The sequence below is a fragment of the Macadamia integrifolia genome, chromosome 14, assembly GCF_013358625.1.
Source record: "Macadamia integrifolia cultivar HAES 741 chromosome 14, SCU_Mint_v3, whole genome shotgun sequence".
NCBI classification, from domain to species: domain Eukaryota; kingdom Viridiplantae; phylum Streptophyta; class Magnoliopsida; order Proteales; family Proteaceae; genus Macadamia; species Macadamia integrifolia.
Window position 1 is genome coordinate 26,708,907 of NC_056570.1, and position 13,862 is coordinate 26,722,768.

The window sequence follows — 13,862 nt, forward strand, 5'->3', positions numbered from 1 at the left end:
AAATTTTGACAACCATACCCACATGATTATATCCAGTTCAACATAAATAATCCTCCCTCCATGATTCTAAGAATTTATTCCATAAATTTATGGGTTCAAATCTTTTGTGGCTGGTAGTGATCCCAGCCGTTGGATACTCACTATCACTCACTGTCTTCCCTAGAAGATTTTTGTGCTAAATTTACTAGGGGTTGCTAAATATCATGGATCGTAAACAAAGGTCTCAATGATCTTAGATGTTTGGAGATTTTGTGTTAAGAAATTTATACAATTGTGCAAAATAGTGAGTTTTCTTCATTTTTCTATGTATTTTTGATAATCAAAGAAGAACATAAAAACCAAAAAATAGTTATCTTATTATCTTATCAACCAAATGGTGAATATCAGAGTCAAAACCTTCAATTAGGATCAGCCAATTCCAACTATTCTGATATGTTTTACAAAAAAATGAGATTGAAACCCAAACCTAAAACAATAAAGTTTTAACGATAATAGGAAGATGCATAGGAGCGGAAGATATACTGCAATTGGGTGATGATAGATGGGCCTTTGTTCTTTGTGACAGTTGGTGGGTGAGGAGAGATGGGCCAAAGTGGTAAAAAGTATGGATGTAGTCGAAATTGGGCTACGATTTCACCATAGTAACCATCATTGGAACCACAGTAGTTATGGATGTACTGAACTTTTTCCAAACTTGGAGTAGTAGTGGCGTTGAGGTGAAAGAGGAATATGTAACCAGAGCAAGCGACAAACAAAGCTTCAGGGTTATGCGGATGGAACGCCAGTGGAATTAAATAGGGAATATTGAATTGAGAATCAAAATTTCTTTGTATTGAATTGACTTTGACCTCATGTATCATCGACCAATGTTGATTCTCCTTCTCCTTGTTTGAATAAAAAATCCATACCTTAATGAAGGTACCAAAATAATCGAATGCTGCTAACTGGAGTAGGCCGTCAGTAGACTCCCCCAAGAGACAGGGTATGAAAGATAGAGAATGAGGAGGTTTAATCATCTCAAGCTCATCATCCTCCTTAAAAGGATGGTACACTCCAATGTTGTTAAATTCATAATCCATCCAGTGAATGCCTCCTCCTATCGTTGATGAGGTTGATGTGTACCAACAAAAGGGTCTATAACTCCCAATGATAGATACTGTGGATTGCCTCCATTTGCACGTCTCGGAAGAGAAAGTCTCCATCCCAATGGTGTGTCCATGGCTATCAGTGCCAATGTCTGCACTTACCACTTTGTATCGAATTGATGAAGATAATAATGAAGTACTATCGACGACGAAACCCATGATCGATTGCCGTTGTTTACGAGGAAGAGGAGGAAGTCGGTAACACTCTTTGGTGAGAGGGTTGAATATGTAATGGGTCCTTCTAGGGTTATTATGACTGCATAGAAAAAGGCCATTGGAAGAACAGATGATGTTGCCAAGCAAGTTTAGAATTTGTTGAGATGATTCCAAACTTTTAGTATCAACACCTTCTGTTTCTTCTTCTTCTTTTGCTTGTGGTGATGGTGGTGTTGCCGAGAATTTCAATAGTGGAATCTTGGCACCCGGAAGGATTTCAAATGATGGGGTTTGGAAGAAGCCCAAGGGCAAGTGGCGAATGCTGCTTCTTCTTATTCTGTCGTAGTAACAGATACGGAAGCAAGGTTGGGAGATAAGATGGTTCCACCTCTTTGATATACACTTGCATCTGATAACCGATTTGAGTGGCAAGCAAATTAGAATCTCCATTAAAATGTCATCACTGAAAGGCGAATCGCTGCTGCTGCTGCTGCTGCTCATGATTCCCCAGAAAGAAGAAAATGAAGATGCTTTAAGTCGGCAAGAGTTAAGAGAAGAAGGAAGATAAAAGTGAAATAGTAGAAAGAGATAAAGAGCCTTTAAGTTTAAGCGAGAGTCCTACTAGGTGTATGAAACCGTAAAGATTTCCTGAAATCACCATAACCTAGAGTCCTACTAGGTGGAAGAAACCGTAAAGATTTGCAGTTATATGGGAATGGGACCCACATAATTAATTAATTAATTAATTTGATTAATTAATCTGTAGAACAAAGTTACATGTGAGATTGTTGTCATTAGTGAACTTGATTCGGTCTCAAAAATCACTGCCCTGCCCCTTAATCTGTCCCAATTAAGTTGTATTATTTTTGTTTAAAATGGTTGATAAGATAAATTTTGAAAACAATACGAAGCATAGTTTTAAAAATCGGTACAGATCAGTATTGATTGAGATCAATCCCGGGTTTTGATCGATCTAATACCGATCCACTATTACAATCTAAGAGTTGAAAATGCCTGAAATCCCTCTGGTGTAGTTCAATGCCAATCCCAAGTTTAAAAACCTCGATGCTAAATTCTGAGATGAGGAGATGAGCTTGTACTGTCCTATGTGGCAGTTATACACGTAAGTGTTTAGAAAAGAAGTGGAGATAAGGTGGAGCCACCTTTTGATAGACACCTCCATCTCAAGACGGTTTTGATTGGCAACCGATTAAGAATCTCTCTTAGAATCACATCAGTGAAAGCCAAGAAATTTGTAGATTTGAGCCAACCATATGAAAGAAACAACTAGAATCTGATGATGCTGTGAATACTTAAAGCTTATTAATTTATCATCTTTCTTTACCCATTTCTAAAACAACAAAGTTTAACAGCAAAAATAGATATCAATCTATCAATAATTTAAGATGTCCACCAAAATAGGACTTGAAAAACAAAGTTACAGATCCCCACCCCATTTAGAACCCTATTCCATATTCTCTTTACAACTTCCTTAAGCATTCCCACTATATGCCCCATGACACATAACTTAGTATGTTAAAGCAAACACTAAGAAATACAAAAAATAAATAAATAATAGATTCCCATAGTCTAGCGATTTAATGAGGTTGGTATGCTACATACTCGGTGAAGAAGAAAATGTTTTGCTATGTAGAAAAACAAGATTACATCTAAACAACGATAAGAAAACTCGTTATGAAACACTAAATCTAAGTCAATTCATCAATCAACGGTCAATCTGATCAAATCATACTGTATCTGTTCATGTCGTAAGCCATGATGCCACACTTTTGACATTTCAAATTCCAAGAAGCGGTGGAAGACTCTTCTCTTATGTAGTCCTATGTAGTACGAGTTTTAATTTTCAACCATGCTATATCTGTTCATGTCGTAAGCTATGATGCGACAGTTTTTGTCAATGAACTCACACTGGTCATGAATGAATTAAAAAACAAAACCCACATGAGAGGAGTGATATAAAGGCATACGTAAGAAGCTTGCAGGAAAAGGGTATCAACAAATCAACCTTTAAAGCTTTTGGCCACCCAGCAATATCACTTCATCTCTCTCTGTTTCTATTGAAGGTCTCAATCATGGCTAGTGTCGGTAGTGGAACAAGCAATCCTCAGCTACCTCTGGATGGGCGGGTAGCAATAGTAACGGGAGCCTCGCGTGGTATCGGCCGTGCCATCGCTCTCCACCTTCGATCCCTCGGTGCCAAGGTGGTCATCAATTATGCATATAGCTCCAGCCAAGCAGATCTCATAGCCTCCGACATCAACTCCAATTCCGGTTCACAATCCGTCCAAGCCATAGCAGTTCGTGCCGACGTGTCGGACCCTTCTCAGGTCAAGTCCCTATTCGACCAGGCTGAACAAGCCTTTGGCAGCCCGGTTCATATCCTGATTAACTGTGCAGGGATCTTGGATCCCAAGTACCCAAACATAGCCAACACCACCGTCGAGGATTGGGACTCCACGTTCGCCACCAACACCAAAGGTGCCTTCTTGTGCTCTCGAGAGGCTGCCAACCGCGTGAGCCGTGGCGGAGGTGGGCGCATCATCTGCATCACAACATCAGTGGTGGGTTCTTTGCTTCCTGGATACGGTGCCTACGCAGCATCAAAGGCTGCGGTTGAGACGATGACCAAGATCTTGGCCAAGGAGCTCAAGGGTACAGGGATCACCGCCAACTGCGTCGCCCCAGGCCCCGTTGCGACGGAGTTATTCTTCGCCGGTAAGACGGAAGAGACTATCAAGAGGTTGATGGACGCTTGCCCCTTGGGTCGACTCGGGGAGCCTCAGGATATCGGCCACATCGTCGGTTTCCTCGCTTCCGACGCCGGCGAATGGATCAACGGTCAAGTCATTCGGGTCAACGGTGGCTTTACTGTCTAAATCCCATTATTTTCCCACCATCCATGGGTGTGGGGCCAATCCTATCCGAATATTCCCCTCAATTTTGTACGTGGCTGGTTGCTTCTTCACTTATTTCCCAGGATCCCACCACCCATTAATAAATGCTAATCTAATTTTTTTTTTTTAAGAATATAAAACCGTCTCTCATCAGTCTTTAATGGGTATCCCGTATCCTAAAGATCTGCAGACGTAAACACTTACGTAAGCGTCCAAGACTCTGGAGTATGACCTTTTACCCACATTTCTAACTGCAACGGACAACTGTAAAGTCAAATTTCTGCAACTGGGAAACTTTCGGCAATGCCTACTGTCGTGGTAGCCGGTTTACCTTAATAGGGTATTTATTTACTAAATCCTTTTTACGAAAATACCCTTTGATGTTTTGAGAGAATATAATACTTAAAGTTTGGGAAGACTTTTCCACATATTGAGGAGAGAGTGAAAGATTGGATCATCTGCGTGTACATACAATTGGATGTATAAATAAGGATCCAACATATGTCTCACTTTTTATCATTAAAAAGTTGAAGATTGAGAGTTTATATGGAAGTAAAAGGGATAACTGTTGATGGGATCCATTTTCCAATGCTAGTGTACCCATCCTTTTCCCAATATTCAAATAACAAAAAGGATTTTGTGAGAAAGCGGCATAAGAAGTACACCTATGATGTACGATGCAATGACATAAAAAACATAGGAGGTTATTGAAGTCGGTTTATATGAGAGAGAGAGAGAGAGAGATGCTAGTGTTTGCGTTTTCTCATTGAAGTTTGTAGCCTCACAATTATTAACACGGGCATTTGGCTTTCTATATGAAAGATACTTGGTCTCAAAATGCTAGGTGAACACTATTAGTAACCCCTGAAAATAGTGTGAGAAGGAATCTAAATGCCACGTCAATGAGGGTTTGAGAAACGCTATCATTCACATGAGGTTTACATGTATGTGAGAGGGCATTTATTGGAATATGCACTTTGATGGTGTATGCTTCTTTTTTCCATTAATATAAATCCATGATCAATTTGAATGTTAAACTTCACTAAAAATCACTGAAAAAAAAAAGGACTTGAGAACCTTGCCCGTTTGGCACGAGCAATAATAACGAGCCGGACCAATTAGGACATGTGTGTGAGAGCATCTTCAGCACAAGATGAGGGGTAGCATGGTCTTTTCACGTCTTGCCTATGTCTAGGTGTCGTTTGCACCAGACTAGTAAAGATATTTTTCTGAAATTAAAAAAAAAAAAAAAAATCAATAACACGAAGGCAAGATACACAAGCACCTCTATGTCAAGATAGGATCTGCTGTTTGTACGATCACTTGGTCGTATAAGTCAGCATCCAACACCTATCCTTCCTTCTACCATTATAAGGATAAAAAATGGTATATTTGAAAACAAAATGACAGATGTTAAATGCTAACTCGTACGACCAAGCGATCATACGAGCAACTAATCCATTTTCTTATGTGTCTATCTCCCCTCTACTTACATGAAATGATGTTGCTGCCCTCCAATGTAAAATACCGTGTTTTGTCAAGCTCTCCTCCACCAATGCCACGGTGCCACCTGCTTGTAGAACCCTCAGCCATTTACCATACTATCCTTTGATTTCTTTCTCTTTATTCTCCTGGTTGACTATGCTTTACGGGGATCCGCTTTACAGTCACACCCACCCTAAAGGCCTTTTACTAGAGAATCCGTAAGTATTTCACGGCCACACCCACGCCACATGCGACACCCAAATACCCAATAAATGTCCGAAGCAGCACGCCACGATACATGCCTTATGCTTCCTTCATCTTCTGATTGAAGATTGTTTCAGATAGAACCTGCAATGGCTGCCGTTGAAGCAACGAAGCCCCTTCAAGACCGAGTGGCCATCATCACCGGCGCCTCCCGGGGGATTGGCCGCGCCGTCGCCCACCACGTTGCCTCCCTGGGCGCAAAAGTCGTCCTCAACTACACCTCCAGCTCTAGCTCCTCCCACGCCAACCTCCTCGCCGCCGAAATCAACAATCCCAGATCCGCCCCTTCTTCCCACCATCTAAGGGCCGTCTCCTTCCAAGCCGACGTATCCGATCCTGCCCACGTCGTAGCCCTCTTCGACCACGCCGAGCAGACCTTCCAAACCCAACCTCATATTCTCATCCACGTCGCCGGCGTGGTCGACTCCAAATACCCCACCCTATCCAACACCGCCGTCGAAGACTTCGACTCCACCTTCAACGTTAACACCCGTGGAACCTTCCTTTGCTGTCGGGAAGCAGCAAATCGGTTGGTTCGCGGCGGTGGGGGTCGGATTATATGCTTCTCATCCTCCTTGGTTGGAGCGCTCAGGCCTGGGTATTCAGCTTATGCTGCGTCCAAGGCGGCGGTCGAGACGATGATAAAGATATTAGCGAAAGAACTTAAGGGGACTGGCATCACTGCCAATTGTGTGGCGCCGGGTCCTATAGCGACGGACATGTTCTTTGCAGGGAAGACCGAAGAGATTATACAAAGGGTGATTGATGAGTGCCCTCTGAGTCGACTTGGTGAGACCAAAGACGTTTCTCCGATTGTCGGATTCTTGGCCAGCGATGCCGGCGAGTGGATTAATGGACAGGTGATTCGGGCTAACGGCGGTTATGTATAAACTAGCGCTCTCGAGATCCTTCTTTCACTACTCTATTTTGGGCTTTTGGGTGCGACTGTGAGCTACCTGGTTGGTTCTACACGAATAAGAATGCCGTGCATCTCGTTGGCACATTTTGTCGAACGGCTTGTACGTTATCAGGTTACAAGCAAGATTTTTTGTCTAACATTTTGTGATTTCATTTGTAAATGAACTTTACATTGGTAATGCGTATGGAGAAAGGAAATGGGAAGTTTTCAAAATGGTTTTTTTTTAAATCTGTATCAAAGGAATGTATGTGTTGTGTAAGGAGTTTGTGAGTTATGACTTGTGGGTATTGTAAGAACTAAGAACTATGGGGCCACAAGGGTTGTGAAATTCTCAATTATAGTGGATTACATTAAATCAGTTTTGAGTCCATACATGTTTACACTACTTATCATTATTGTTGATGATATTGTCTTAATAGATGAACCATAAATTAAATAAATATAAAGTTGAAATTATGAAGATCAACTTTAGAATAAAAAAAAAAAGTTTTAAGATAATTAGAACCAAAACCTGAGAATGTGGTATATAATTCAGTAACAATATGATGGAATGTGAATTTACAGGAGAAAAAAAAGCATGAGTGCGAAGTGAAAATTAATGATAGGTGTAAAAAGTGAAGTGAAAATTTGGGTACTTATTTGATATTTTTTTTAGTAAAGAGGTACTTATTTGATTAATCATATAGAGAGAGTGTGTTGCACAAAGAATTAAAATAGGGGGGATGGGTGCGTTTGAAATATTGTCTGATAAATGTATTCATTTAAAACTCGAAGTAAAATTTTGTAGGATGGCTATACCACCAATAATTATGTATGGGGCTAAATGTTGAGTAATAAAGAAACAAATATTGGGATGTCGTGCGTTTAAGTCTTATGTTTAAGTCTTATAGGAGACTGATAATAAGAAAATCAAAAGTAGGTGTTTTGAAGCTTTCTTTTATTTAAATAAATAAATAAACTATCAAACTATCAATTGTGCTGATGAGGCACGACAATTTGCCACAATCCATTGAGAGGTTGTAGAATATTCATCACATAGACTTAGTCACACCAATAATATACTCTATGCCCTTCGTTTTTTTCCCTTACAACTACCACTAGTTGCCCAATCCATCTCTAAAATTTATTTGAGTGGAACAAAGCAAAACCATCCCCAAAATTAATTTTACAACTAAACTTAGATCATGTTACAAGGCATGTTATCATTTGTTGGAACTCAAAAGTTATAACGCCACAGATTTTCATTTAGCCAATTCATCATTTCTAGTGAAAATATTTTATAATTCAAAACAAATTATCATTTGCCAAAATTATTATTATTATTATTATTATTATTATTATTATTATTATTATTATTATTATTATTATTATTATTATTATTATTATTATTATTATTATTATTATTATTATTATTATTATTATTATTACTATTATTATTACTATTATTATTACTATTACTATTATTATTACTATTCTTATTATTGTTATTATTGTTGTTGTTGTTGTTGTTGTTTTTGTTGTTGTTGTTATTGTTGTTATTATTATTATTATTATTTTATTATTATTATTATTATTATTATTATTTTGTGAAAATTTGCCAAAATTAATTTAAATGTATAATAAAATAGTAGTAAGAAACTAAGGCTTTGTATGGCAACGTTCTGAAAAACCAATTTCGGTTTTTTTTTTCCTTTTTTTTTTTTAATAGAAATAGGGTGAAAGTTGTATGGTATGTCCAATTCATTTTTATTTTTTTCAATGAACCGGGTACTTTTCATACTTTAGAGCCCTTTTTTTATACAAGGTTTTGCTACTTTTTAATTTCAGATACATACATATATATATATATATATATAGATAAAGACCCGCAAAATGGGGGAATTTATTGAACATTCAAGTGAGAAAGCTGCATTACAAGATTTAAAATATCCTTTGGAAATAGGGACTTCCAAAATCCCCGATGGGGGTGACCAACTACCCATTTCAAAACAGAGTGAGCAACAACATTCAAGGATCTATTAACATGAATAAAAAAGCAAGACTCAAAACAAGTTTGTAAAACTTGAACATCTGAAATGATGGATGAAATCTCAACCGGAGAATGAAACCCAACCTCATTTAGGCTTCTAACAAGAATCATGCAATCTGAATGACACACAACATGCCTAGGGCCATCTTGAAGAGCAATTTGAAGGGACAAACAAACATCTGAAATGATGGATGAAATCTCAACCGAAGAATGAAACCCAACCTCATTTAGGCTTCTAACAAGAATCATGCAATCTGAATGGCACACAACATGCCTAAGGCCATCTTGAAGAGCAATTTGAAGGGACAAACAAAGCGTAAAAGCCTTTCCAATAAGAGAAGAGCTAGGGAACAAGTGATGAGAGGCAACAAGATGGATCTGTCTAGTGGCATCAAGAACAATGCACCCTAACCCCATGGCTTTTGGCCTCACCAAAAGTGCTACATCTGTGTATATAAGATAAGATTCTATAGGGAAACCACTATGGGAGATACCTTGTTGTTAGGAAGTTTGAGAGTCTGAAGTTTTTAGAATCAATGTTAGAGCTTCCTCCACATTTCTATTTACTATAGAGATCCAATCATTGGAAGGAGGCAGTGAAACTCTGAAGACTCTAGCATTTCTCTGCTTCCAAATCTCCCACACAATAGTAGCATGAGCCGAGAAAAACCTATGTTGCTCCAACTTTGTGAGACCTGGAGATCTTCCCCACTCAATAATACATTTATACAAAAGCCGACCAGATGTAGCAGTAGGTCTGAAGGTGACACAAGAAGCAAACCATGCTTGTTGAGCACTAGGGGATTCAAAGAGGGCATGCTCCACAGTCTCAACTACTTGACCACAGCTTGAGCACACATCAGACTAAACAATGTTCCTGTGTTTGAGGTTAGCCATAACTCCAATAGCTTTCAAACAAGCTTTCCAAAGAAACCTTTGTACATTTTGGTGAACTTTTGAGTTCCACAAGATTTTCCAAACTTCCGTGGGGATAGAGCTTACCCTAACTGCTGATTTGGAGTGAGGGGGCATCAAAGAAGCTTCAAGCCTATACGCTGATCTAATTTTGAAGATGCCCTTTGAGTGAGGGCCCAAACAAATATGGTCTTGACGACCTTTAGTGCTATGTGGGATTCTAAGAATAGCTTCCACTTCATTTTGTAAGAAAAGACTTCTCAATTTAGTAACATTCCATTGCATAGTAAGAGTAATGATGTCTGAAACCCTCCAATCAGTACAGTTAGGAGGCATTGGAGAGTCTACCCTATACCCTCCAACATGAGAATCCAAGGATCCTCCTATATGAGAACAAAACTGTCATTCCCAACAATTATAAAATACCTTTATTTCTACCTCGCAAAATGCTTCTCCAAGCCATGAAGGATTGTTTCCCAATTCTGTCCTAGTGAAAGCTCCATGAGGAAAATTCCATGAGGAAAATATATACTCTGAAATAGTCTCACCCATAAAGAGTTTAGGTTCTTCAACATATTCCATCCCATTTTTGCAAGCAAAGCCACATTCTACAGTTTCATATCTCTCAATCCAAGACCACCCTATAGCTTAGTTTTGCATTGACAGTCCCATCCTACACAATGAAGTTTCCTCTCATTTTGTTTCTAGCCCCATAAGAACCTACATCCTACCTTGTTTAAATCATCTAATGAACCCTCTGGAAGCTTGAAGTGAGTCATTGTATAGGTAGGGATTGAAGTTGCCACTGACTACAACAAGACTTGTCTTCCTATAGGAGATAGCAACTCTCTTTCCAACAAGCAATCTTATTAAGAGTTCTGTCTTTTATCTCCTGGAAGACACCTAATTTACTCTTTTCAATCTCCGAGGGAAGGCTCAAATATTTTTCTGGTTTAAGCGTACCACTAACTCCCACAATGTTGGCAAAAATACATCAAAGCCTTAAAGGCGTATTAGGACTAAAAAAGGCTGAAGATTTCTGAAAATTTACAGCTTGCCCAGATGCTTCACAATATATGGCTATTAAATCTCTTAGCTTCTTGAGATAAGTGTAAGTAGCTTGCAAGAAGATAAGACAATCATCAGCGAAGAACGAGTGTGTGGTCTGAGGACTACTCCTTTTAATAATTATACCTTGTAGGTTCTCTGAGGCTACCACACCAGAAATCAAAGATGTAAGACACTCTATGCATAAAATGAATAAGCTTGGTGAAAGAGGATCTCCCTATCTAAGGCCTCGAGATGGTTGTAAAGCTCCTTTTTGGACCCCATTTAAGAGGAAGAAATAAGACACAATGCTGACACATTGAAGGGGAATATGAATGTCTCACTTAAGTGGACAATGGTATTTATGAAATTAGCCATCAAAACACAATAATCAAAGCTAAAAAGAGAGAACCACACAACCATTTAAGACCTTAGACCACTATAACATTCAACCTTGATAATCATCCAACCTCTCTTTGCTCACGTTGGAAAGCTCATTATCCCTGGCCATTGGTGCTCATGCTTGGAACTCCATTGCCTTGACCTTTGTAAACGCTTTCTCAGGCCACCGTTGCTCACAAAGGTAAGCTCATCGTCCCTACACCTCTGTAGACCTCCATTGTTGTAGGACTCGAAACCCTCCCTTGTTTCACGATCAAATCCTATGCAGCCACAACATCGAAGAGCTTGCTCAAGTACTGGAGAGGAGGCTGCGGTTGAAACAGACAACAACGAAGACGAAGAAGGGTCATTTTTTAACTTGGAGTTTGCGATTCCTGATGAAGAAGACGGTGAAGGCAGAGATGACCACAAGAACCCCAGTGTAGTTGACGAGGAAGATGATGGAGATTCCTTGACAGGAATAGATGGAGAAAAAGAGTTCAAATCCATGCTGTCTTCTGGGTCGAGCAGTGGCAGAACGGACCTGAATCTCTCGCTTTCCCCTTCTGGTGATCTCTTCCTCAAAGGAAGGCTTGTGCCTTTCGATCCATCATCACTTGCTGCCAAGTTCCGCTATTCACTTTGGGGTTAAGGAACCAATCGACGTTGTTTGAGAAGATGGAATCAAACGTTGCAGCCGCGGCTAATCTAAAAGAGGATCAACAACCTTTATTTTGCTTGATTCATTTCGCCAAGTTTAAATTTTAATAGAATTCATCACTTCCCCTCTCCACACTCCACTTTTTTCTTTTCCCCTTTTCTCTTCTTCTTATATATCATCGTGGATTAGGGAAAATTACATGATTACCCACTTTTGTGTTTTCCTTTACAAAATTACCCATGAAAAGTTTTAGTTAACAAAAATACCCAAAATTAGGTTTGCCTTTACAAAATTATCCACTTAAAGTTTAAGTTAACAAAAATACCCAAAATTGAGTTTGGATTTACAAAACTACCCACTCAAAAGTTTCAATTATAAAAAAAGACATGATTATATGTGGAAGATGAAGACTGACTATTTTGGGTAGTTTTGTAAATCCAAACCTGATTCTGAGTACTTTTGCTAACCAAAACTTTGGGTGGGTAGTTTTGTAAACCCAAACCTAATTTTGGGTATTTTTGTTAACTGAAACTTTTGTTAGATGATTTTGAAAAGGGAAACCCAAAAGTGGGTAATCATGTAATTTTCCCTATGGAATATTGTTTAGTTGTAGAGAAGATGTGGTTTTCATATTCATCTTGCCCATAATTAGAAATATCATTTGTTGTATATGGTTTGGTCTAGCATAGTTTTGTTTGAAACCTTGTTGATATGAATTTTTGTTGTTCTATATTTGTGAAAAAATACTAGACACCTATTAGTTGTTTGATGAAATGTCTAAAACTTACATACCTTTTGTTTTTTTGGTATAAGAACATTATATACTCAATAATGCATTTTAGTCATATAGTTATCTAAACAATTTTTTTTTTTTCACTGAACTATTGAATTCATTATTCCCTATGGTGTAAGTAGCATTTTATGTAATTATTTGTTTCATAACACAAATCATTATGGCAAGTGTGAACCACACATGTTTCTATTTCTTTCTAGTTACATAAACAATTTTTTTTTCAATGTTACCATACAACATTTAAGGCACATAATCACTCCAAAACACACAGAAATATTAAAAACTATGTCGGACTACCTAGAGTCTGTTTTTTAAAACATAAATGTTACCATACAGAGCCTAAGTTCCCAACACAATTTTTTTTGTTGAGTAATTTTGAACACAATCAACCTTTGATATATAGGATATACAGACTGAATGACAAAATGTATGAAAACCAATTCATATAATGCATTATTATGCTTTCTCATAGACATTCTCCTTAAGAGTGCCTATCAAACTCAAGGGAAAATTTTACGGGACAGTTGTTCTTCCAGCTATGATGTATGAAGCAGAGTGTTGGGCAATCAAGAAGAGTACTTTAAATAAACTGAGTGTAGCGGAGATGAGAATGTTGAGAGGGTTGTGCGGGAAGACCAGAAGAGATGATAAAGAATGATTGTATTAGGGATGCCTTGGGGGATTGCACCTATCTAGGACAAACTATGTGAAAGCCGGTTAAGGTGGTATGACCATGTTCAACGGAGACCTATGAATGCCCCAATAAGGAAGATTGACCAGATGTATTTTGTGGGAACCAGAAAAGGTAGAGGTAGGCTCAACGTGACTATTGACGAAGTGGTTCGGAAATATATGCAAATGATTGGGCTTGATCCTAGTATGACTTCGGATAGAGTTTTGTGGAGAACAAGGACCCGTGTTGCTGACCCCTTATAAGGGATGTTTCCTATGATGTGTCTTTCTCTACTGCTTTGCCGTTTATTTTTATCTCAATTTTTCCTCTTTTTTATTTAACCTCTTTTTTTGGCTTCTTTATTTTCTAATTTCAATATTAGATTCATGTAGCCAATCCCATTTAATTGAGATAATGTTTTGGTTATTGTTATTGTTGTAGATCTTCTCCTTAAAAGGCCAAAAAAAAAAAAAAAAAAA

At 38.4% G+C, this 13,862-nt stretch overlaps 4 protein-coding genes across 4 annotated transcripts in view; 3 read left to right on the plus strand and 1 right to left on the minus strand.

The window, feature by feature from the left end:
* Window positions 1-482: 482 nt before the first annotated feature.
* Window positions 483-1,802, minus strand: LOC122060775 (F-box protein At5g03970-like). Its single transcript, XM_042623875.1, has one exon. The coding sequence runs from the start codon at window positions 1,800-1,802 to the stop codon at window positions 483-485; it is 1,320 nt and encodes a 439-aa protein (XP_042479809.1).
* Window positions 1,803-3,296: 1,494 nt separating this feature from the next.
* On the plus strand, window positions 3,297-4,481 carry LOC122061941 (NADPH-dependent aldehyde reductase-like protein, chloroplastic). Its single transcript, XM_042625525.1, has one exon. It carries the CDS (start codon window positions 3,395-3,397, stop codon window positions 4,196-4,198), a length of 804 nt encoding a protein of 267 aa, XP_042481459.1. The 5' UTR covers window positions 3,297-3,394; the 3' UTR covers window positions 4,199-4,481.
* A 1,439-nt stretch (window positions 4,482-5,920) lies between these two features.
* On the plus strand, window positions 5,921-7,256 carry LOC122061346 (NADPH-dependent aldehyde reductase-like protein, chloroplastic). The gene has a single exon (XM_042624580.1). It carries the CDS (start codon window positions 6,055-6,057, stop codon window positions 6,853-6,855), a length of 801 nt encoding a protein of 266 aa, XP_042480514.1. The 5' UTR covers window positions 5,921-6,054; the 3' UTR covers window positions 6,856-7,256.
* Window positions 7,257-11,539: 4,283 nt separating this feature from the next.
* The window catches only part of LOC122060776 (TATA-box-binding protein-like), a 10,670-nt gene continuing 8,347 nt past the window's right edge, over window positions 11,540-13,862 (plus strand). Inside the window, exon 1 of the mRNA XM_042623877.1 lies at window positions 11,540-11,903. Coding sequence (XP_042479811.1) covers window positions 11,540-11,903 — 364 coding nt within the window. The remainder of the gene's footprint in view (window positions 11,904-13,862) is intronic.